Source organism: Cydia fagiglandana, chromosome Z (genome assembly GCF_963556715.1).
Source record: "Cydia fagiglandana chromosome Z, ilCydFagi1.1, whole genome shotgun sequence".
Lineage (NCBI taxonomy): Eukaryota > Metazoa > Arthropoda > Insecta > Lepidoptera > Tortricidae > Cydia > Cydia fagiglandana.
The window spans coordinates 23879229-23902164 of NC_085959.1; the positions used below are offsets into that span (position 1 = coordinate 23879229).

At 35.7% G+C, this 22936-nt stretch overlaps 1 protein-coding gene across 2 annotated transcripts in view; it reads right to left on the reverse strand.

The window, feature by feature from the left end:
* Positions 1-5027: 5027 nt before the first annotated feature.
* The window catches only part of LOC134678195 (neuroligin-4, Y-linked-like), a 64266-nt gene continuing 46357 nt past the window's right edge, over positions 5028-22936 (reverse strand). For both annotated transcript variants that reach the window (XM_063536657.1, XM_063536656.1), the window contains 8 exons: positions 17920-18036; positions 17465-17590; positions 15829-15973; positions 15011-15223; positions 14664-14802; positions 13360-13511; positions 12818-12976; positions 5028-12741 (listed from right to left, as the gene is read on the reverse strand). In XM_063536657.1, coding sequence (XP_063392727.1) covers positions 11886-12741; positions 12818-12976; positions 13360-13511; positions 14664-14802; positions 15011-15223; positions 15829-15973; positions 17465-17590; positions 17920-18036 — 1907 coding nt within the window. In that variant the 3' untranslated portion in view covers positions 5028-11885. The remainder of the gene's footprint in view (positions 12742-12817; positions 12977-13359; positions 13512-14663; positions 14803-15010; positions 15224-15828; positions 15974-17464; positions 17591-17919; positions 18037-22936) is intronic.

Sequence of the window (22936 nt, forward strand, 5' to 3'; positions counted from 1 at the left end):
GACAAAATTTCTTCTACTTGTACTGCTAGGCATTCGCTGTGCCTGGAAGGATTATTTATGTTTTTGATGAGATGTATAAATATCGGTGTCGCTCACATCAATCGGTCTGATAAGTTATACTATTAAGTGCACGTGTGTGTATCAGGTATTACATATATGCAATGATAGAATGTAGTTAGATACGTTTTGTAATATGTAGCTTATCACGCAGATTGATGCGACGCCAAATTTACATATTAATATTTTACGCACACCGCACCCTACGTTGCGAAACGATCGAGCAGTTATCCATGTCATTCTGTTATATTTTTTATCATGCTGTCTTTCTCTTGTAGTAAGTAACAATACAAGTTAAAATGAACCTTAACGGAACGAATTTCTAGGCACCAGGACTCAGAATTGCTCGCCTGCTTTGTTGAACCAGGGGGCTTAGTTTTAATAAAGGTGCTATCGTGATTTATGAGACAGGAAAATTTTGGTTAAAAAATAAAAGCCCATATAGCTTACTTTGTTACTTAATATAACTTAAGTTATATCTTTGACAATGAACAAGTTATTGGACCTCAAAACAAAACTGAATTATTACATTATTGTCAGGACTTCAAACTTCAGCATTTATTCAGCAAATAAGCCATAAGGGCACTTTTACACGTCAACATGGAGTACCTACCATCGCCCACACTTAACTGTCTGTCGGTGGACATTATTACAAAATGCATAAGGACCACAGATGGACAGTTAAGAAGAGTGTTACTGTTTGCAAAAAAAACCACATCAACAATTATAAAATACAACTAACTGCAAATAGCAATTCGAACCAAAGTATGATTATTACTTAGAGATGTATTAAGTCGATTACGTCGATATACAAATAAAACTGTACGTAACGTAATATAATATTAAAAAAAAAACACAAACTAATACAAAATTTTACTACGCAGGCATCCGGTTTTTTTTATCTCATAGCCATATTTTAGTCCATCACTTTCACCTAAATAGCCTAGTTCATTCTAGATTCCACCAACTCTCATTACTTTTTAGGTTCATACACTTTGGCAGGTGCTGCCTTTGCGTGCGACCCATTCCCATGACACGGGCAATGGCAGGATCCGTTCGGTTTACCCCTAACATTTCATTAAAGTGTCAAAAAGGGCTCTACATGTTTGTTAGCTTCGGCTCCGCGCACGCCTCCCAAAAGCCCGGAACACCATTGTTCCGTGATGGAAAATATAGTTATAATAACTTAAAAAGGGTAAGTACAACGTCAGCATTTAGCAATTTTTATGCCGTCGCATATGGTCGAGACACAAAATCTGGTCTCTCTTTTCATGCTGTTTAAAGTCGGGGAGACTTATTATTTACTGTTGTTAATACATTATTATATTTCCATAACTTTTTTGCAGTTTTATAAATTAGAGATGTGTGTGAATTGATTAAACTATAATATTTTGCAAAAACATCCAAATCTGTGACATGGACTAAGTATTTTTAATATTTTTAGGAGGACAATAATAATGTTTCTCAATGAATTGACATAGGTACCTATATATGTAGGTAGTACTTACTATGTTATTTAGTAAACACTTAAGGATAGAAAATGTCCTTTTTACAAAAAATCGTTTATTGTTTATTATAAGTACTTATTTGGTACGATTTCTTTTATTAAATAGTAAGTAATATCCTGTAAAGTTACAATAATTATACAGGAAAATCGACAATGTGTTAACAAAGTTTTATTAAAAACAGGCAACTGAAAGTTTCATAGAACATAATAATCACAATCTAGAGCACCCCCGGGAAATTTACTGAAAGTGAATTTTTTATTAACACACTCGAGTTTATGGGATGTAACCTTGACAACTCTATAATAAGTAGGATGTTGTTGAGCTATGTGTATTTAATTTTTTATGTAATCGATGCAAGCTTAGAAGAATGATTCTTAAATGCATAGGTACTTATTTTGAACGAAAGAAAGATGAAATATCAAATTAATAAAACCGCTACCTACAGATTTTGACACTGCCATAATAATATCTAATCCACATCGTATCTAGACGTAATATTTGAGGATCATAAAGTACGAATCGGGACGATAACAATATTCTAAAATGGTGTTTCATGAAATTATCCAAATCTATGATCTGGCCACAACATTTTACATTACTTTTAGAAAATCTACACTCAAATAATATAAAATGAAACGTGTATAAAACTTTCTCCCAAGTCAGCTATGTAACATGTAACACACCATATTTATCCTAAATCATATATTTTCTATGTGACATCCCATTTAAGACGGAATCTGCAAGTTCAGTTTGCTCTGCCAATTGACAGATTTATCTTTAAGTGAGAGTAAGATCGGCTATTTTATTGTAGGATGTAGATTTTGTATCGGATTTTAATGATGATGATTATGATGATCCTTCCGGCCGATTTCGGCCAAGGCGACCACTTCGACTCCTACCTAATTATTAGATAAATAAGATACGCGGTCACTGAATAGTTTCACGATCTCGAAAAATGGTATAGGTGTGTGTATAGTAGTGTACCCTATAATGGACGTGGGGCCCATTACTGGAGCTTTGGTGTCCATGACTGGAGAAAAAAACCATAGTTTTAATTTGTTAAGTATGTGGAAACTCATTGCAGTATCTTACGCCTGAAACATGAACGACGGATAGGACATAAATCTTTTAACACGCTAAGCTTTAGACCATTTATAGGTACATGTATTAGGGAAATATCACATATACTCCAAATTTCCTCTTAAATGTCCCATGACTGGTGCTGTTACCATAGGTAGTTATAATTAATAATTAGTAAGTACATGTTTTATTTCAAAAAGTAGAATGTAATTCATCACAAGGCCAAATAAAATTTTATTCGTAGTTCTTTGCCCAACCTCCGAATTATACGAGTATATGTTCACTACGTACCTACAAATACGGTTAAGGGTGTTCCTAATTGATTTTGCGTCGAGCATCAGAAATCACTTACTTAAGCCGATTCTAAGACAAAATCATTTACCGTTGTTACGTCTTAATACAATTTTGCTCCACCTTATAAGTATATTGTTGTTCTTGTCGTACTCCCCTTATATTATAGAGATAGCAGCATAAGACCCTTGTCAGTGTCGGCTGGCACTATATCAAATGTTATTTTTCGCCTGCAACTAACTTGAAGTATTATGTGAGCTTATGGGTTAAAGCGATCGTTTATCAAAACTGAGCAGAGTCGGACCAAGCTAACTACTCGTATGCATGGCATTTGCAGTGAAAAACTGTGGCAATGTTATCATTAATGACAAATATTAAGAGTGTGCAAAATTTCATAGTCTAGATGCTAAGTCAAGTGGGATATCATTTAACCTTTTAACCGCCAGCTATTTTTGGTCGAGCGTGCTCGTGTCGCCACCGACAGTCATTGTACCACGCAGAGTAAGGTTGCCATAGTTACGGGAGTTATAAATGTGCTGTAAAAATCAAATCCGATCTTTGTCTTATTTATCAGACTGTGGCGAAATGAGCTGGATAAGTATGTAATGACTTATATATCAAACTCTGGCGGTTAAAGGGTTAAAGAGCTCAAATTCAACATTCTGAAACATTTTTTTTTCATAGTAAAAAGATAATCATACCATTCACATTCACACCTCTATCTTGATAACTTTTTTTGATTATCAAAAATCTTTTTCCAAATTATATTGCAATTTAAACCCTTTTACACAATTATGCTTATTCTGGTTATAGTTCCATGAGATAATTTCTACTTTGTACGGGTTTAAACGAGGTCGAACTTGACCGATTTTATTTAATCGTATGATAGCCAATATTTAGAGCTTATCGAAATTAATTGGCGTGGCGCTGAAATATTAATATGCAGCCAAATGACATTAATAAATGCTGTTGTTTGATATTTTAGTTACACACCCTAAAAATATGTTGTAAGCCATTTCAATACGTACCTAAGTAATAACGTTTTTGTTTTTCCATAAGAAAAATCATAAATCATTTGATTAGTACCCTATTCAAAAGGATACTTGGCAATATTAATTGGTCATGTCAACTGCAGCTTAGGTACGCGTAATTTTAAACAAAAGGTAAAAAATGGCACAGTCCTTTGTCATTAATATTGTCCCGTCGTGATAAATACTGCTACAAAAAATTAAATAAGGAGCTACTGTCGATTTTTTTAATCCACGCATTTATTGCTGAGTGTAGGTGATAACAATTTCCCCTCGAGACCTGTCTGATGAAGGCAAACTGGATCTGGTAACTGGTTCGCGGTGTCCCCTTTCTGACTGCTACATTACTTTTGGTGGTGGTGTTTCGTGGCTCTGTGCATGTCAAGATCCGTAGACAGATAAAATGTTTAGGTATACCGAAAATGCATTTATACTGCCTGTAAGTATAACAACAAATAATAGATATAAAATTGAATACAATAAATAATCACAGATAATCGCCTACAAAAGCCTAATGCCTAATATTTCTCAATTTGTTCGCGAAGCAAGACACCAAATAATGAGGAAGAAGTGAGGAGCTGAGGAGAAGGATGGATGCTAATGATTAAGTTGTTAACGGCATGGCGATTGGTCGTTCCAAGGACGGGGCGCTGTAAAGTGTTTTAGTGAAAATCTTTTTTAGTAGGTACCCTACGTAACCTTAAATATGTAGGTACCTATCTTATTTTAAGGAAACTACCTATATCAGAGAACCAAGTTCAGGACTCTATTTTTGTAGAGTATTTTTGTATTCATAATTATATGAGTATACAAATATTATAAGCGTAATTTTTGTAGAGTAGGTAAGAAAAGACAAATACCCTACTTCTGTAGGTACCTATCGAAAATGCTGGACCATTATCATACCTACACTAAGTGGACCTAAGGAGCCGCACTACTACAGAAGTAGGCTATTTGTGATTTTGTACCTTATAAAAGCTACAAGACAAGTTCTACGGATGGGACTATACTTTAGAATACTTTTCTTTGGGGGAAAAACACGTATGTAATGAAACAAGGTTGATTACGTTCTTACTCCGTTTTATTAAGTAATTTTGAGTCGGTATCTCAGTATGTTATTAATATGAAGTCTTTGTACAGGCTAAGTAGGTATCGATATTGTAGATATTTATACAATCATTTACATAAAAACAATTACAATAGTAAGTAAATAAGAATTTTATACGAGTAAGGATTTACATTTTCACATTTCCGCGATGAAATACCATTTAAAGGACCGTATGGTGAGGTTGTGTTGATGAAATGTGTTTTTATTTGAGAAAAATTACTACTTTCTCAAAAGGATCTTTTATATTGTTTACTATTTATTTCATTCATTCATTTTATTTCATTTGGTTACAACGCTAGCTGTAATATACTCGTAAATATATTGCAGCTAGCGGCTGCTACGAGCCGAAGACTGTTCAGTCTTTCAATCTAATATTGTGGAGGTTTTCATAAGACAAGGCTCATTTAGACGGAGTGAGAATTCGCATGCGAGTTTCTATACATTGCGTTTTGTGTGATCTGTGGGCTGAATTTATGTCGGTAACTTATAGTCCGCAATATAACTAGAGTTAGACCAAGAAAAGTCTGTAGCGATTTTGATAGCCCACGTAGTGTGAGTGTTATTTATTCGTCCTAAGTCATAATTTCATAGAAGTTTGACTTTTAAAATAACATTGGCACTGCGTGGGCTATCAAAATCACTCTAAAATCGTATACGAGTTCGCGTGCCGCCTAATGAGCCCTACGAAGACAATAAATAAGTTAATGTAAACATACGAGCAGACTGAATTTGCAACAAAATTAGGACCAATGTGGTCTTCGTAGAGCTCGATATAATATACCAGTACAACTGCCATTTACTTTTTTTTTTCACATTGGTTAATGGACAGGTAGTACCTACCTAAAATATGTATATGAAATTAGACGCAGTTCATAGCCGCCCACAGGCGCCTTTTAATATCTAATGTTAGGTACGGGCCCTAAAACTACCCGAGAATATTCTTATAATATAACACAATATCCTGAGTAATGACGCCAGCTTAATACGAACAATGGAAATTGCATCCAGGCAGTGCATTTGAGCTTGGAGGATATCACATTTTGTACAGTCAGCGCGCAAGCGTCAATTCACTCATTACCAGACTCCGCAAACCAGCAAAATCGTGTCAAATGGAGTTTGTGTTGTTCACGTAAGGGCTGGCGGTTTTGATTACAACATATCTACTAATTAATTAACCTTAAGGTGCAGTGAATTCAGGTCCTTATCCGATCGCAGCTCTTTGAGCATTGAGCGGCCGTCAGTGCGTGCCCGGGATCGGCAGATATCATTCGGGTTCCGTAGTTAGGTACCCTAACGTCACAATAAGCTCAACTCACTATTAGTTTTTTTAGGCATTTATAATTTCGGGTCCAGTCCCCGCGTGGTTTAGGGGCGGCGGGATTAGCAATGTACAAATTGCAGAACATTCCCAAAAAGCGGAAACGTTCTCGAGAATGTTCTCAGAACATTCCTGCAACATGGGAATTATTGTTTAAACAAGAGAATATACTTGAAATAAAGTTTAAATAGGCATAACTTAAAACTAAACGTTATTATGCATATATTACTGTCTATTACAGTTAGCTATTGTGTTGATGTGATAAATTTACCAATAAGTTGCTTAAATTCTCACTTTATATCAGAGAACATTTCGACTTTCGACAAATTTTTCCAAAATTTTTTTTTAGTTTCATTAGAATCTAGAGGCCTCTATCTCCCGCCATGCCAAATCTCAGCGCGCTCGGACCAACTTGAAAAAATTAAAGAAAAAAGTCGGCCATTTTTTTTTTTAATGAAGTTTGTTTTGTCTCGGGGCCCTCTATGACATTTGGTCGAGCACCCCCCACCTATCACGCACCGTTTAAAAGTTGCCATACAAAATAAAAGTGGCCAGTTTTCCCGCAATTGTAGCATTTTTCCAAAAAAAATTTTTTCATAGGTATCTAGGGGACCCCGAGATTCCGTGACCAAAATTTCAGCGCGCTAGGACAAAATTCAAAAAGTTTAAAAAAAAGTCGGCCATATTGAAAAAAAATGGCGGCGTCAAAAACTGCCAGGGTCCCTCTATGACATTTGGTCGAGCACCCCCCACCTAAGTCTGACCGTTTGGCCGGGCCGTCATACATTTTTCTAACCGGAAGCGGACGACCAAAAGTCGGAATTTTCTGGGGGTAAGGACTACACCTAAACTATCGTGAATATTCATGGTATAAACTACGATAATTAAATAAATTCTCGTTCTCGAGAACATTCTCAGAAGTTACCGAGAATTTCTCATGTGGAAAGTTTCGCAACTTTGGAAAGTTCTCGTGCGTGCATTGCTAGGCGGGATCCGTAAGGTCTGTTTATAATTGTTATAAATTGTGAAACTTGATGTGTTACGATGGATGATGATGATGGTGGTGATGAATGTCAAAATGTGCCGTTGAACTATTTTAAACTGTTAATTATGGTGGTGAATAGTTTACAGAATGAGGTCAGTGTACCTTTCTCTGTTAATAAGGTCTTGGAAGTTGTACGGTTGAATTTGAAGACTATGGCAGATGATTTCGTAGCTAAACCAGGCGATGGTGAATTTTGGGCATGATCGTAGAAGGTGGTCTATATAGTTTTTGGTGTGGTTTCGTCGTCTGTCGCAAAGCAAAGATCGATGGTCTTTTTAGGGTTCCGTACCCAAAGGGTAAAACGGGACCCTGTTACTAAGACTTCGCTGTCCGTCCGTCCGTCCGTCCGTCCGTCTGTCACCAGGCTGTATCTCACGAACCGTGATAGCTAGACAGTTGAAATTTTCACAGATGATGTATTTCTGTTGCCGCTATAACAACAAATACTAAAAACAGAATAAAATAAAGATTTAAATGGGGCTCCTATACAACAAACGTGATTTTTGACCAAAGTTAAGCAACGTCGGGAGTGGTCAGTACTTGGATGGGTGAGCGTTTTTTTTTGTTTCTTTGCATTATGGAACGGAACCCTTCGTGCGCGAGTCCGACTCGCACTTGCCCGGTTTTTTTTTGTTTTAGATAGCAAGTATGGCCCGTTTCTTCGACGCAGGGAGGTATTCTTCACCCAGGAGTTCGCTAGTCAGGTTTGCAATATTTTCTGTAATGTCTGAGTACATCTGTAAGTTGTTGATTACGGCCTATTTATCTAGGTTACTCGTTGAGTTCTCTTTTTAGGGTTCCGTACCCAAAGGGTAAAACGGGACCCTATTATTACTAAGACTCTGCTGTCCGTCCGTCCGTCCGTCTGTCAACACGCTGTATCTCACGAACCGTGATAGCTAGACAGTTGAAATTTTCACAGATGATGTATTTCTGTTGCCGCTATAACAACAAATACTAAAAACAAAATAAAATAACGATTTAAGTGGGGCTCCCATACAACAAACGTGATTTTTGACCGGATGGGTAACCGTTTTTTTTTTGCCTTTTTTATGCATACGGAACCCTTCGTGCGCGAGTCCGACTTGCACTTGCCCGGTTTTTTCTTGACCTCATATATATGTTTTTGCTTCTTGGTATTGATGCTCATGGTGACAAAATTTGGTATGTGCATACTCTCTGTAATTCCAGACCAGAACGGTTGGTTTCTCTTGGTTTAGCCCGCTGTAGGCTACGTTGGTCCAGAGAAAGTACACTTACCTGTTCAGAGTCTACTGGATCTGGGTCAGTAAAATGAATATTTGATTGGCGGGGCCCCTAGGTCAGAGTTATTGAAGCGGAGTGATTGTACTACATCTTTTCTTTCCCCAAACTCGTCAGGCACTTCTGAAGACTGGCCCACTGATGGGCGGAGTTTTCTGTGTGAATTAGGCGGGGTGCGATACATAGTAACTTGTATTCGTAAAATTCGTAAATCAAGCCGGAGCAAAGAATTTCGTTACGCACGCATTTTATTATGTGGTCGTAGATATTACGTCTAGATAGATAATATTAGTAGGTATCATGTTTTTCACGGATTTATCACTGTTTTACAATGAAATTGTTTATTTTCAGCAATAATAATATGTAGACACCTAAATATTCGTTTTTAACGACCTATCGAACGATACCCCACACTGTACCTAGGGTTGAAGTGAGCAAAAATCACACCCCCACTTTACGTGTAGATACTCGTAGGGGAGGTACCCAATTTATTTTATTTTATTTTATTGTACGATTTGGTTGGGTTTATTGATTTATATATCCATGCCAAATTATAGCTATGCTAGAAGCATTAACGATCACGGAGCAAAGCCTCGGACAGACAGACGGACATGGCAAAATTACATAAGGGTTCCTAGTTGACTGCGTAATCTTTTAAGTGCTACGATTTTTCATCAAATTTGTAAGCTGATATTTACACCTTATTATTGTATGATAATAGGGGCACTTAAGAAGAAAATAATTGCAATGACTATGTGAATGTAAAATCCATTTATAATCCTTATTCGTACAAAAACAAGTGGAGCTATGTATAGTTAGTTGCATCATTAAATAAAATCTTAACGGCTAAGTCAATAATATCAGCACTCTCGGTGGAATCTTTAAAATTACACATTTCTGTTTTTGTTCGGTAGGTACCTAATAGTGCTGTTTAAATTATTTAGGAAACTACTAAAACGCGTTTCGAAGTGTGCACATTTATTATGATGTTTTGGTTTGTTCGATCTCTCATTTAATTGTCATCACAGATAGGACCTTTGATTCAATTGACATCACAGACATTTACCCAAGAAGGGCAATCGGGTCCTCGTGATTCTGAGTAGAAATTTTATATAGGATTGTAATTTTTCTAAAAAGTTTATACCTAACGTACTTTTCCCTAAAAATGCGGATGTATAAGAAGCTATTGGTAACAGTGCTCTTGATGTTGATAACTACTTACTACTTTATTGATCAAGAAAGCTTGTAGGTACCTACTTAATTATGATTTTATTGATGACATTAGGTAGGTAATTGTTGTTGCTCAGTTGAGTTAGCTTAATTACATGTTCTTAAAATATCGTAATTGATGGGGCGCTATGATAGAGAGGTGATAATGATATGATTATGATAATAGCCATTATTTTGGAAATTTTTAGTTACAATGAAAATATGAATATGGTTTCATAACTTGACTTCAACTCGACCTTTGACCCTCCTCCTCCATATAATAGCTTTCCATTTGTTTATTGATAGAGAAGTCAAAATACTAATGAAAGTACGAAGTGGTTGGCAACTCTAGCCGAAAATGTAACTTTCGTTATCTCCCTCACAATCTATTTTCTTTGAAATAGCTTTTCTTTCGAAAACAATATTTTAGTAAGATTGCGATTAAACACGAACTGTGCCTTTATTTTTACCCGTAATACCTCTGTAAACACCCGGTACGATGGAAAATTAAGTGTTGTCTTTTTCCTCAAAAAATATGTAATAAATTTAGCATTATAATCGCATAAAAAGAATGACGAATTTGCGTGTTTAGAACAGATGCGTGAAAATGTTATATTTCTTTGAACTCAGCAAGGCAGTAATACAACAAGAGACCGAACATACATTTTCTGCTGAGTTTAAATGATTTACCTACTAAGAAAAATAATAGATAACAAAGAGAGATCAACATAATAATAAATAATAATAGTGCATTCATATTGAACTCTGTCTTTTATTTATTTTTATTATTAATTACTACGAATAGATAGATACTTCAATTCAGTCACAATTTAAATACTTAAATGTAAAATAAAACGGAAACACTACTGCCTGATACAGGATTATCTTAAATTATTTACATATTTACAGCTATTGGTCCGTCTATGTCAGAAACAAAAAAAAATTAGTCATTAACCGTAGAAACAAAATAAATTATGCATTTGCAAGTACCTATAGTTAATAATCAGCAATCTAATCACGATCGATAAGTTTCGTAAGGGCTCGTTTATTAATTACATCAAGTTTGTAAAAACAACAAAACTAAAACATACCTATTAAAATATTAGGCAAAATGTATAAAATCAATTAATTCTGATGTCGTCATTACTATAAATCCGTCCAAAACGATGAACAATGATGTAGGTACACGCAATATAAAAAGTAACTATCTAGAAATTTTGTTTCTACAGTTAATATCTAATTCAGCTCATACCTATATGATAACGATTACACAACTATTACATTAACTTAGTAGTGACAAATCGATTACAGCTTCTACTAATTAGTTTATAGCGGCAATAAGTTGGTGTTCTGTAACATTTAAATATTTATGATCGACTCTATTAAAACTATGTTATTAAATTCACTGAGTCGTTATTTCAGTCTACTATTAAATGTTTGCCTTAATATGTAAAATTCGTTAATTAAAACGTAATTTAAGGAATTATTTTAATAAAAGACTGAAATTAACACTATTACACACGCCACACAATCATTAGTACTAACTCACCCTATTATAATTAAAATAGTTGTTATAAGGATGGATATGCCACTGAACTGTCTACTACATATTAATATATATTTACACACCAATAGGGCTTCATATTTACATTTATTTACAAACATTAAAATATTAATTTTAACTTAACTACACTAATGCCTTAGCACTTTTACTTCACTGTAGTTTTACTACGTCTTATGTGTTTTTTTATAGAAATAATTATACTCCACGATGCATTAATTTACACTATGCTATGTCACCATCGTTTTACAGTCAGTCAAGTTAAACGATTCACCTTCAAAGTGGCACCGAGATTACCGCGTCAGACTATATGTAATCTGTAAGACACTTGAGAAGGTCCGGCTCAAGTCACACGATCTCGTCGTGGTGAACCACATCGCTGCAACTCCCAGCCCGGTGCAGTCAGGCGCGCTGGCGTCACACACGCAGCTCCTCCATCGTCACGTTTGACTTGGAGTTCAACTGTGTGTTCTTTTTAGTCAAAGTACTGGTGTTAATCATTTGCATTTGATGTGCAGACAGCAAAGGCTGATTCTCGGGCAACTGGCCACTGGCTAATGTATTTATATTGCTTTTTCCCAATTTGGGTGGAGGTGGTGCGCGGGGCAATGTAGCCATGCCTGTAACATTATTACTCGGTAAATCTGCAAATTCGGGCGGAGGCAATTGGTGATGAGAATGTGTATGGTGGTGACTGAGTATTGTTGCCGGGTCGTTCTTGAGGCTCGTTTGATAAGTAAGAGCTCCTTCAAGATCTCCGCAAATATTATTAGGCATTTGACCATTTTCGACCCGTTTCTTTAAATGTGAGCCATTCGTATGAACATCTTGACCATTCATTCTTGTTTTGTCCCTTTGGTAGTACACGCCCGCAAATATGAGAACATTAAGAATTAATAATGAGCATCCTATAGCTATAGTCACGCTTAATGCAGTTGAATATGCTGCAAATCCGTCTTCTGGCGGGGAGTTAGTAGGTGATTCCGATTTATGAACATCAGTACCTCCTACAGTACTTTGGGTTGGAGCATTTACTCCAACAATATTAAAGTTTAATGGGGAAGTTATATTATTTAGGTTGAGAATAGGTAACTTAGTGGGAACTCCTGTATCTATTAGGACTAAATCAGTCGTTTTCTTAAGCGGCGGGCTATATGTTTTTAAAGTCGGTTGTAGAGAGAGGTCGTCATTATCAAGCTGGTGATGAGACGACGGAACATCTTCTCCCCCCGGCCGGTGAAGGTCTGGTACTAGATTCAACCAGAATGAAAGCCTGTGGACGAAAAGCAGTGTTTTTTATCTCCATTTGGAAGTGTTTATTTTTTATTGAGTAAATAATAATAACAAACCTATGTGCTCGGTAGTGATTTTTCAATTTGGACTTTGTATCGATGCTAATATACTTCTTGTGTACAGCCTCATAAGCCGTCCATTCAATGTTCTTCATCCTTGCCCGTTCCTGTCTTCCTGCGCGTATGGGATCACTTTCTTGAGCTTCATTAGGATTTCTGAATAAAACATTGTTATTATAGTTATAATCATACATTATCACATGTGGAAACTCATTTAACAATTATAAAATATTCTTTGGGTAAGTGCAGTCAGCAATACTATTAGCTTAGCACATACATATTTATGTATGTAGGGGTAATAGTTTTGCTGACTGTACATAGGTGTAGTCGAAAAGTATGTAGCAGCCATTCAATGTCACTACCAAGATGAAAATTTAAAACTTGAGTTTCCTGACGCATCTTGAGTTGTGCTTAGTTCAGTCAACATAAATATAACTAACTACTACTAACTACTGTCCTGTGTACTGTGTGGAACTAGGTCTTTATCTAATGCAGTTACTTCGTACACTATAATAGAATAAAAAGTATTTATTTTTTACCCAGTCTTCGCGAAGTTCCCCCAATACAGCATAACTGATTCGGATAATGCAACCTCAGCTTTAGTGTAATTCCGAGGGAAGTGAGCCAGCCCGCCCACAAGCGGAGCGCCGAAAATGTAGGGCAGCTCCTCGCCATGGATGCAGCCTTGTCGCTGTGCCGGAAAATCGTGACATTATGAATATCAAAAGGTACTTGTGTCACTTTATGAATACTTTAAATCGCCTGCTTCTCACGAGATATAACAACATTATAGCTAGCTTAAAATCAGGTAACTTTAGTCCACGACTAACTATTGTCCAAATTCAAGTTCTAATAAAATATGTTATCATTTCAAATTGTGTTGAGTATATAGTATAATAGAAAGAACAGTAATGTATCTAAGCCCCAAAATAAATGTAACGAGTACAAATCATAAAGGCTCGTTACGAATCAACATTAAAAACTAGACCATAGTTGTACTTAAAGACTACAGTTACCTGATGATTTTACGGTATATATTTTTTTTTTACTATACGGTATATAATTTTGGGCGAGAAGAAAAAATGTCAGTCGAAAATTTTAGGCGACATCATTATAAGTTCGAAAAGAATCATTATTTAATAACATGTTCATCCACCTTTGCAAAGTACCCCGTATTGGTTACGGACTCGTTAACCTCGATCCTTGAGCACAAATGAGGCCACTTGAGAGTGAACATCGTATATTATAAGACAGGCTTTGCTAACTACATGCTAAACAATTAACATAGAACTCCGATATCTGGCTGGCGTGTATACCTACTAGTTAGACGGATATTTGTTAAGTGGCGAATAAATAATTAGTTTTCTCGAAATTGAGTTAGCTGATCGTAATGGAAATTGCGTTGTTACGAAAATTGCGTTAGTTAAATGCAATATGTGCGACACGTAATCAGTTGCGTAACTACACACGATGGGCACGAGTAACCCGACAGATTGTCGATTCTCATCTTCTCGCTTTGTCCCGAATATTCGGCATGACTCATGGGAACCGGGGGTCCCTTTGGCAACTCATCCCAGAATTGACGTAGGCACTAGTTTTTACGAAAGCGACTGCCATCTGATTTTCCTACCCAGAAGGGCAACTAGGTCTTTATTGGGATTAGTCTGATTCCGAAACATGAAATTTTTAATACGTTTGTTAAAAAAGCACAATAAAAGAAATATTGGTTACATAAAATTAGGTGAAAATCTGTCCCAATAAGAGAAATTGATGTCTATCAAAAGTATAAATGTTTACACATTTATGGAACTATGGAATACCTAAGAACCAAGTTGCTACTCACCTGTGGGTAGTCTCCGTATTTCGTCTGATAGTCAAATACATACAAATATGAATTACGTCTCAATGCAGAATGTGTGTCCGCAGTCAAAACTATCGGAGCCACTACTTGGGCGTCACTCAGCGCCTCTAACGTTTCATCCCTGCAAACAATAATAGATTTAGGCGTTAGACCCGTCTATAAATGTGAGTTAATAGGTTTGAGATACTTTATTCTTATTTAAATCTTAACTATCCTGAGTAGTACTCGATATCTAAAACCACTAAAGGTAGTTAATAAATCGATCTGTGTCACTGTCAGCAATTTCTATTCTTAATACTAAATTCGTTTTAATAAACATTTGAATTTACCTTATATTGATAGGATGTTGCACTGGACGCTCCCAATCCGTGTATTCATTGATAATTGTAGCCAGAATTTCCGATAAGTGGTAGCTGTATGTGTTTCTAACAAAAGACCTCAATATTTTGGATCTCCTGTCAGCCTCTATACCGTATTGGACGTCGTCGCCGCTGAATGCGAAATAGGCCTCGGCCTTTGTGACCCCCAGCATTAGGTCGTACCTATAGTTGGACGTCATTCAATGTCACTATATTATGATATTATATTCAGGTAATACTATGTAGGAATAACTACAGTGATTGTTACTAATTTTAATTTATACAATCCACTAATATATTGTAATAACCTTACATTTCTTTATTATAGTGACTAACACTGGCTACCACAACAAATATTAAAATGGAAGAGTACTCTAAAACTACACTAACCTCCACATAATTATGTCAAATCGTTTCTCGTAATAGTTATTTACGATACAAGCGCGAAAAATAGGAAATTCGTAACGATAATCGAATTTTAAAACACGACCAAAGGGAGTGTTTTTTAAGAAATCGACACGAATTGTGAATTACCTATTCGCACGTGTATTGTACAACGCTTTACAGTACATATGGTCTTTTAAATTTTCAACATTTTTACATTATGTTCTTAAGCACAGAGTGTCGTAATGGAACATCAGTTGTACTTACTGTTAAATTGATCAAGCAATTGCATTACAAAGCATAGGCACAGGCAGGGTAGGTATTTATGAAAAAGTAAAAAGTGTGTAATAATGTAGATATTATGTATCTATTAATATTTAATAAATAATAATTAATAAATTTACTTGGTTAGTTGAGCAATGGCACTCTTGCGCATCAAGACAGCGTTGATGATGTTGATCGCGTTCTGCGTTTGCTTGCCCACTGGTTGTCTAGGTTGTCCTCCCCAATCATACCCATTCTCTGGGTTAATTAGAAGATCGCCCGTATCTGTATACAAACAATGTATTTACACCACACATTTATTTTATTCTTAACGCCGATGAAAGAGTTGTATTTTTCATCTTATTGATACACAATGTATCACAGCGTCTCAAAATTGTAACCTTGGATATGACACCTGTCATTTCAATACAATTTTGCAAGATTTGGCGTTTTTAGGTTATAAATTATATGGAGATGACAGGTGCCATCCTACCCTCCGAGTTCGAAAAATATTATAAAGCTCGCGTTATTTTTTCTGGAAATCCGAGAATGTTAGCTTTTCTAATAAAAGGGGCTGCGACGAGGAATAAAAAAAAGCGTTGTTGAACAACAGCCCGACCTAACGGGAAGCGCACACGCTCCGCGAGAGGACGAGATGAGAAAACTTCTTGGGGACAATTTAATAACGCGCCTCGGACGCGCTCTGCTTGGCAACCGGAAGAATGGTGCCAAAGTGAAAACAACAACCGAGCTATCGGCACAAAATAACTGGGCAGCTATCCCCGGCCGAGTTATAGCGTTACTTAGGGATGTCAACACACTTTTGACATGATTTGTTGTCAAACTTTTAATACTTAATTTACAATATATTATGAGCTAAGCTCTGACTTTTATATAAATAGGTGCATTAGTTTATTAGGTAAATCTTTCAATAGTACGACTTTGTCATTCTTAGGCCTCACCTATTGTTAGAGTTCCGTACCTCAAAGAAAACGGAAACTTTAATTTAAAATATTTTGGGTCATATTTATATAAGGGGAAAGGAATTGGGGACTTAACGCCTATTGTAACGGACGGATAACTACGTAACTCTACAATGAGCGTGGTCCGAATGCTCTTGGCCGTATTTTTAAAATTTTATATCTATTCATAGCTCTCTCTTTGACATATAAAGCCTTTCTTACTTGGTTTATATTTCTCAAGTTTTCCATAAGTACTGATTTGATGGGAGAGTAAACTCGCTCGTCAAAATTTGCGCCATACTAAATATGAAAAAAAGCCCTAGCAACATAAATAAAAGTAAACCATTGTAATGAATTTAATGAAAACGATATTGCTCATTGGTAGATTTATTGTTACCCCTTTTTAACTTACACTGGTGGCGGGAAAGCGGGAAAACAATCACATGACAAGTTGTTTCCCCTACGTGTTAGTGTACCATCGTCCACACTGTTAACTGTCCATCATTGGACCTTATGCCTTTCGTAATAAGGTCCACCGATGTTCAGTTAAAAGAGTGTTGCTGCTTGTACGTGTGACTGTTTTAGTAACGCTTTTGTGGTCTCACCTGTAGTGTCTGTACGGAAAGAGAACAGTCGTGAAATGTATGGGCTTCCCTTACGTTCCACGACTCTCTTTCCGCATAGTCTCTATGAGTGATAATCTGATTATGTCAAAAGTACCTCAAGGTATTAGATTTATGTATCATTTTGAACATTGTCATAATAACGATAGGTATAAGTTATACTATTCTCTTAATTTAAAATGATGACTTACCAATAACGACGCCATCAACACTAGGTCCAAATGCATAAGAAAAGTCCGGTGCTTGCGCTGGTGCTGACATAAGTGACTCTAGCGGACGCTCCCGTAAACATCTTAGAAGTGCCGGAGGAGTGAGTTCTATACAAAAAGAAAACAATTTAAATTATTTTCAACCAGTATTACCCACTGATTGTCGTTTCTTTGGGATTATAATAATAGCAGTTGGATTCGCTACTAAAGTTAAGTCTTTAAGCCATTACAGGGAAATAGTAGAATATGTTTTTCGTGTAATAATAAATAAATGCACAAATTACGTTGTTTTGTACAGTTTATTAAGCACTAAGATTAGCTTGCTTTTATAATATACCTATACATAAGTGCATGATAAATGCTTTACGAGTAGGTAATGTAAAAAGGCCCCCTTTTTTGCCCTGCTATGCAGCAGTTTCAAGTTTTTCATGGTTTACCTGGCGAGCAGTTTGCGTGTGTCGCTACTATGGCAGCGTATTTATTCGGGTCAGCCACAAGCGACCATGGACTAAGGCCAGACCCTGACATAAGTACGGCTCGGTGAAAGAGTAGACCTGAAACAAAGGAGAGAATATGTTTCAGATGGCCTGTACCAAACTTTTGATGGCTGTCGCAAAACAAGATTATCAGGTCGTTTTTAGGGGTCCGTACTAAAAAGGTACAATAGGTATGTCTTTCAGCGTGTAACATTGCTAAATATTTTGGGAACTACTAACTAGAAATTTGGAATAGATAGTATACCTATAGGAGGCTAGTGAGAAAACACAACGTAAGTGATTTTATGAAAATATAAGTATTTATTTGAAAAAAATATGGACTAATGTTTGTCCTATGATTTGTCCATTATGACTTTATTTCTTACGTAGACATTTTTATGATGATTTTCAGAAATTATACTAACAGGGTATTATAATTTATAATATTTTTCTACAAAGTCAATTTATGATAATTATAATCTTTAATATAATTATGTAGAAGGCCAAAAAATTTCGCATTAGTAAGTGGTTAAAGCTAGCTTTCGGTTATTTTAAAATATAGGTATCCAAAGTAAATTCTTATTAAAGAAGTAATTCACAAATGTGCCATTTAAAATGGAAAGGACACTTATTTCGGTATCAATAAGAATCCAGTCTTACTAAATAAAACTACCTAGGGAATAAAATTACTAAAATTAGCTATAACTGCCGCTATATACTTGCAAGAAATACCACATTTTATGAGCTAGCTATAAAAATAAAATTACTAAAATTTATTGTAAGTTTGCAAGTGATCGGAAGTTTGTTATGTAAAAATAAACATTAAACTTACGTATAGACGTATACATTGCTCAATAGTTTTTGCATTGAACTAAGTATTACCATTAGTTTGTTTTTAGACAAGTACTTAACTTAATAGACAGAGGGCAATTTCAATAAAATAGGTAATTAAGACGCCAACCAAGAAAAGTCTTTGGAATCTAGGATTTTTTGGACCCTCCACATAATATAAAAAGACTACTTACACGCGGTTCACCCTACATCGTTAAGGAAATCTCCTCGCATTTATTTTGACGTGGCCAAACCAACTTTCCTAGCGTTTTTCGCATCTGCACCCGAGCAAAAACAAAACTTTTTAGGTTAATGTTTCTACATTATTACAACTTTGTGTGTCACCGATGAGGATGTTTAAATATTACTGACATTATAGCTTTATGTACCTACTGCTTAATTAGTAGTATATTTTTGGATCATTATATTGCTTCTTTTAGTTCAATGTAATGTCCGCCACCGATTACTTCAACTAATTTGTTCTGGTTTAAATAAAAAGTTAGGTTAGTTGAAAGACTGGATACTACCATAAAAACAATTTAAGAGCCCGTTTTTACTTTTAATTAGACAACTATGTTGGCGTTGTTAAGAGGAAATACCAGCTGAGTTAAGCCCATTATCCGATTTGGGAATTTTAGGTAAATATCTCCGTCGCTCCTAAAATTAGTGCGATAATAAGGACAACTGGGCGAAAGATCCTGCGTAAAAATCTTAATAATAGCGAATTTGTTCTCGACATTTTCCTCGTCCAAAACTAAAGCAATCGTAACGAAATTTTGGGCACGTAATGAGAAAGAAATTATCTGTGTCTGACATTTATGATTTTTGCGTTTCTTGTTGCCGATTTTGTATGCTAGGCGTCTATTATCGGCGCATTTATTTAGCCGTTTTAAGCGTTTTTTAAAGTAATCTAGTTCTTATAAAAACAAGAATATCAATTAAAGGAAAACTTACAGATACAGGTAATGGTAAGTTGAACTAATATAAAAAAATCATCTAGGGCCAAAATCCAGATAAAAATATGCCGAGAACGTTTATAGTATGAAATATTAACTACTAATGTTTCATTTTAACCACTTACTTAACTATAGTACGATGAATTTATTTTATCGACAAAACGGGCCATTTTTTTCCTCAACCATTTTAAAATTGCACCTCTTTAAAGTTTTATGCCGCCAAATACAACAGTAGTGAACTTGGTAATTTAACCATTATCCGGCCAAATATCAGCCGCACATGTGTAAAAGATGTGTCATTCGGGGTCATAAAGAACTAAGGCATAAACGACATTCCAAAAACTGTAGAAGTTTCCACAAAAACATACTTTTAAATAAATAAATCGTCTGAGAAGTATATTTCTTTTCTTTACATTTTTTTGTTTTCACCAGCGAGGTAATTTTTTTATCAAAATCATAGCCCTAGCTGGAGTATTTCATAAGTTACACGAGCGTCAGCTTAGTTCCAAGTACCTAATCATTCGGGCGCACTTTGTTAATTAACAAGTAGGTACTTGTTCAATTATTGCTCGTACTAAGTTCAGACTCTCTAGCATGACTACCGCTCTCACGCGCGCCTCCATATTTGAAATCGCGCTAAATGTTACGTTGCGTCTTACGTAAGCGAACAACGCGCAAACGCGGGCGGGCTCAAGGCGTTCGCGTTCGCAACGAGATCGCCCACGTAGGACACTTCTATAGATATCAAAAAATTGATTCACCCCGCGCCGCATCGCTTCGCTTCGCGTTCGCGTGTTATTCGCCTACTTAGTACCTACGCTGCGTAAGGAGACACGTGCGGGAACGCGAGTAATGCCAGAGGCTGTGGGTAGGTAAGCTGTAATATAACCTAACAAACAACAGGCGTCTGCCATAAATTTCATATTTAAAAACACACTTAGGTAAAATTTGCCGACTTTTCTTAGTACCAGATTATAATTATAAATAGATTATAAGAAGATTAAAGTCAGCAAGAAATTTTTAAAACGATAAGGTTCCTTATTAGAAGTTGATTAAAATCATTTTTTAAAATAAAATTAATGAGTTACCTAAGGTGAATTTTATTAAGTAAATTGTTTATCAAAAGTGTTTTACTCACTTCATTTAATAGGGCCCATAATCTTCGTACCTATACGCGATTCCTTAAATCACCGGGTGCACCGTCACGTTTCTCTTACACGTCACAAAAGTAACTTAAGCTGCAGTTTTTTTTAAATTAGTTAACAATGAAAAACCGGGCAAGTGCGAGTCGGACTCGCGCACGAAGGGTTCCGTACCATAAGCAAAAAAAAACGGAGAAAAATGCAAAAAGAAAACGGTCACCCATCCAAGTACTGACCACGCCCGACGTTGCTTAACTTTGGTCAAAAATCACGTTTGCTGTATGGGAGACCCACTTAAATCTTTATCTATATATACAGGGCGTCCCACGGCGATGCCACATGGAGGGAAAGTACCTTAAATATCATAGATAGCATATTTTGCTGAAAGAAGACTTCATTTTATTTTTAAAACTTAGTAAAGTTGCATTCATACTTTTTTATTTTTTTTTGAAAAAAAATGTATGGAAGAAAATTATCGCGTCATTGGAGGAAAAGTACCTTAATTATTGTAAATGAACATCTTACTGAAAGAAGACATTATTTCGATTTAAAAAAACAAGTTGAATTGCATTTTAAATAATTTCATGGTTAAACCGGGAATCGAACCCGCTACACGAGAAAAAAAAATACCTTGTACCAAAAAAATAATTCTCACATTGAAGCCTTTCGATCGGTATGACAAAGCTACAAGGTATTTTTTTTTCTCGTGTAGCGGGTTCGATTCCCGGTTTAACCATGAAATTATTTAAAATGCAATTCAACTTGTTTTTTTAAATCGAAATAATGTCTTCTTTCAGTAAGATGTTCATTTACAATAATTAAGGTACTTTTCCTCCAATGACGCGATAATTTTTTTTCATACATTTTTTTTCAAAAAAAATTAAAAAAGTATGAATGCAATTTAACTAAGTTTTAAAAATAAAATGAAGTTTTCTTTCAGCAAAATATGCTATCTATGATATTTAAGGTACTTTCCCTCCATGTGGCATCGCCGTGGGACGCCCTGTATATAAATGCAAGTATCCTGACTGACAGACTGACTGACTGCGAAACTACAAAAGATAGAAAGTTGAAATTTGCACACTAGATTACATTTGTAAAGTGTACAAGAGATAAGAAGCGATTTTGAGAAATTCAACCCCTAAGGGGGTTAAAAAGGGGATGAAAGTTCGTCTTGGGGTGCAAATTTTATACTAATCTAGGAACTTGAAACTGCAAAAAAGTATTAAATTAAAATACAAGAAAACTGATTTCAGCGTTTTTGAAAATTCATCCCCTAAGGTGGTGAAAAAGGGGTTGCAAGTTTGTATGGATATCAAAAAAATTTTCGAACGCGGGACTTGAATCTTTGTATTTGGGGATATTATTAAAAGACAGGAAAAGTAATTCCAGCGTTTTGTAAAATTCATCCCTTAACAGGGTTAAAAAGGGGTCGGAAGTTTGAATCCATTACGAATGCTTTGAAACTTCTTAGAAAGGCGTAATAGCTGGTTACAAAAAAAAGTGATTGCGGCGCACTTGAAAATTCAAACCCTACGGGGGTTAAAAAGGGGATGAAAGTTCGTCTTGGGGTGCAAATTTTATTTTAAGCTGGAACTTGAAACTTTGCAAAAAGGTATTAAATTGAAATACAAGAAAACTAATTTCAGCGGTTTCTAAACTTCATCCCCTAAAGATGGTGAAAAAGGAGTTGAAAGTTAGTATGGATACCAAATTTTTTTTCGAACGCGGGACTTGAGTCTTTGTATTTGGGGATATTATTAAAAGACAGGAAAAGTAATTTTAGCGTTTTGTAAAATTCATCCCCTAACATGGTTAAAAAGGGGTTGAAAGTTTGAATCCATTACAAATGCTTTGAAACTTCTTAGAAAGGCATAATAGTTGGTTACAAAAAAAAATTAATTGCAACGTTTTTGGAAATTCAACCCCTAAGGAGGTTAAAAGGGGGATGAAAGTACGTCTTGGGGTGCAAATTTTACTTTAAGCTAGGAACTTGAAACTTTGCCAAAAGACATTAAGTTAAATCACAAGAAAACTACTTTTTTCGGC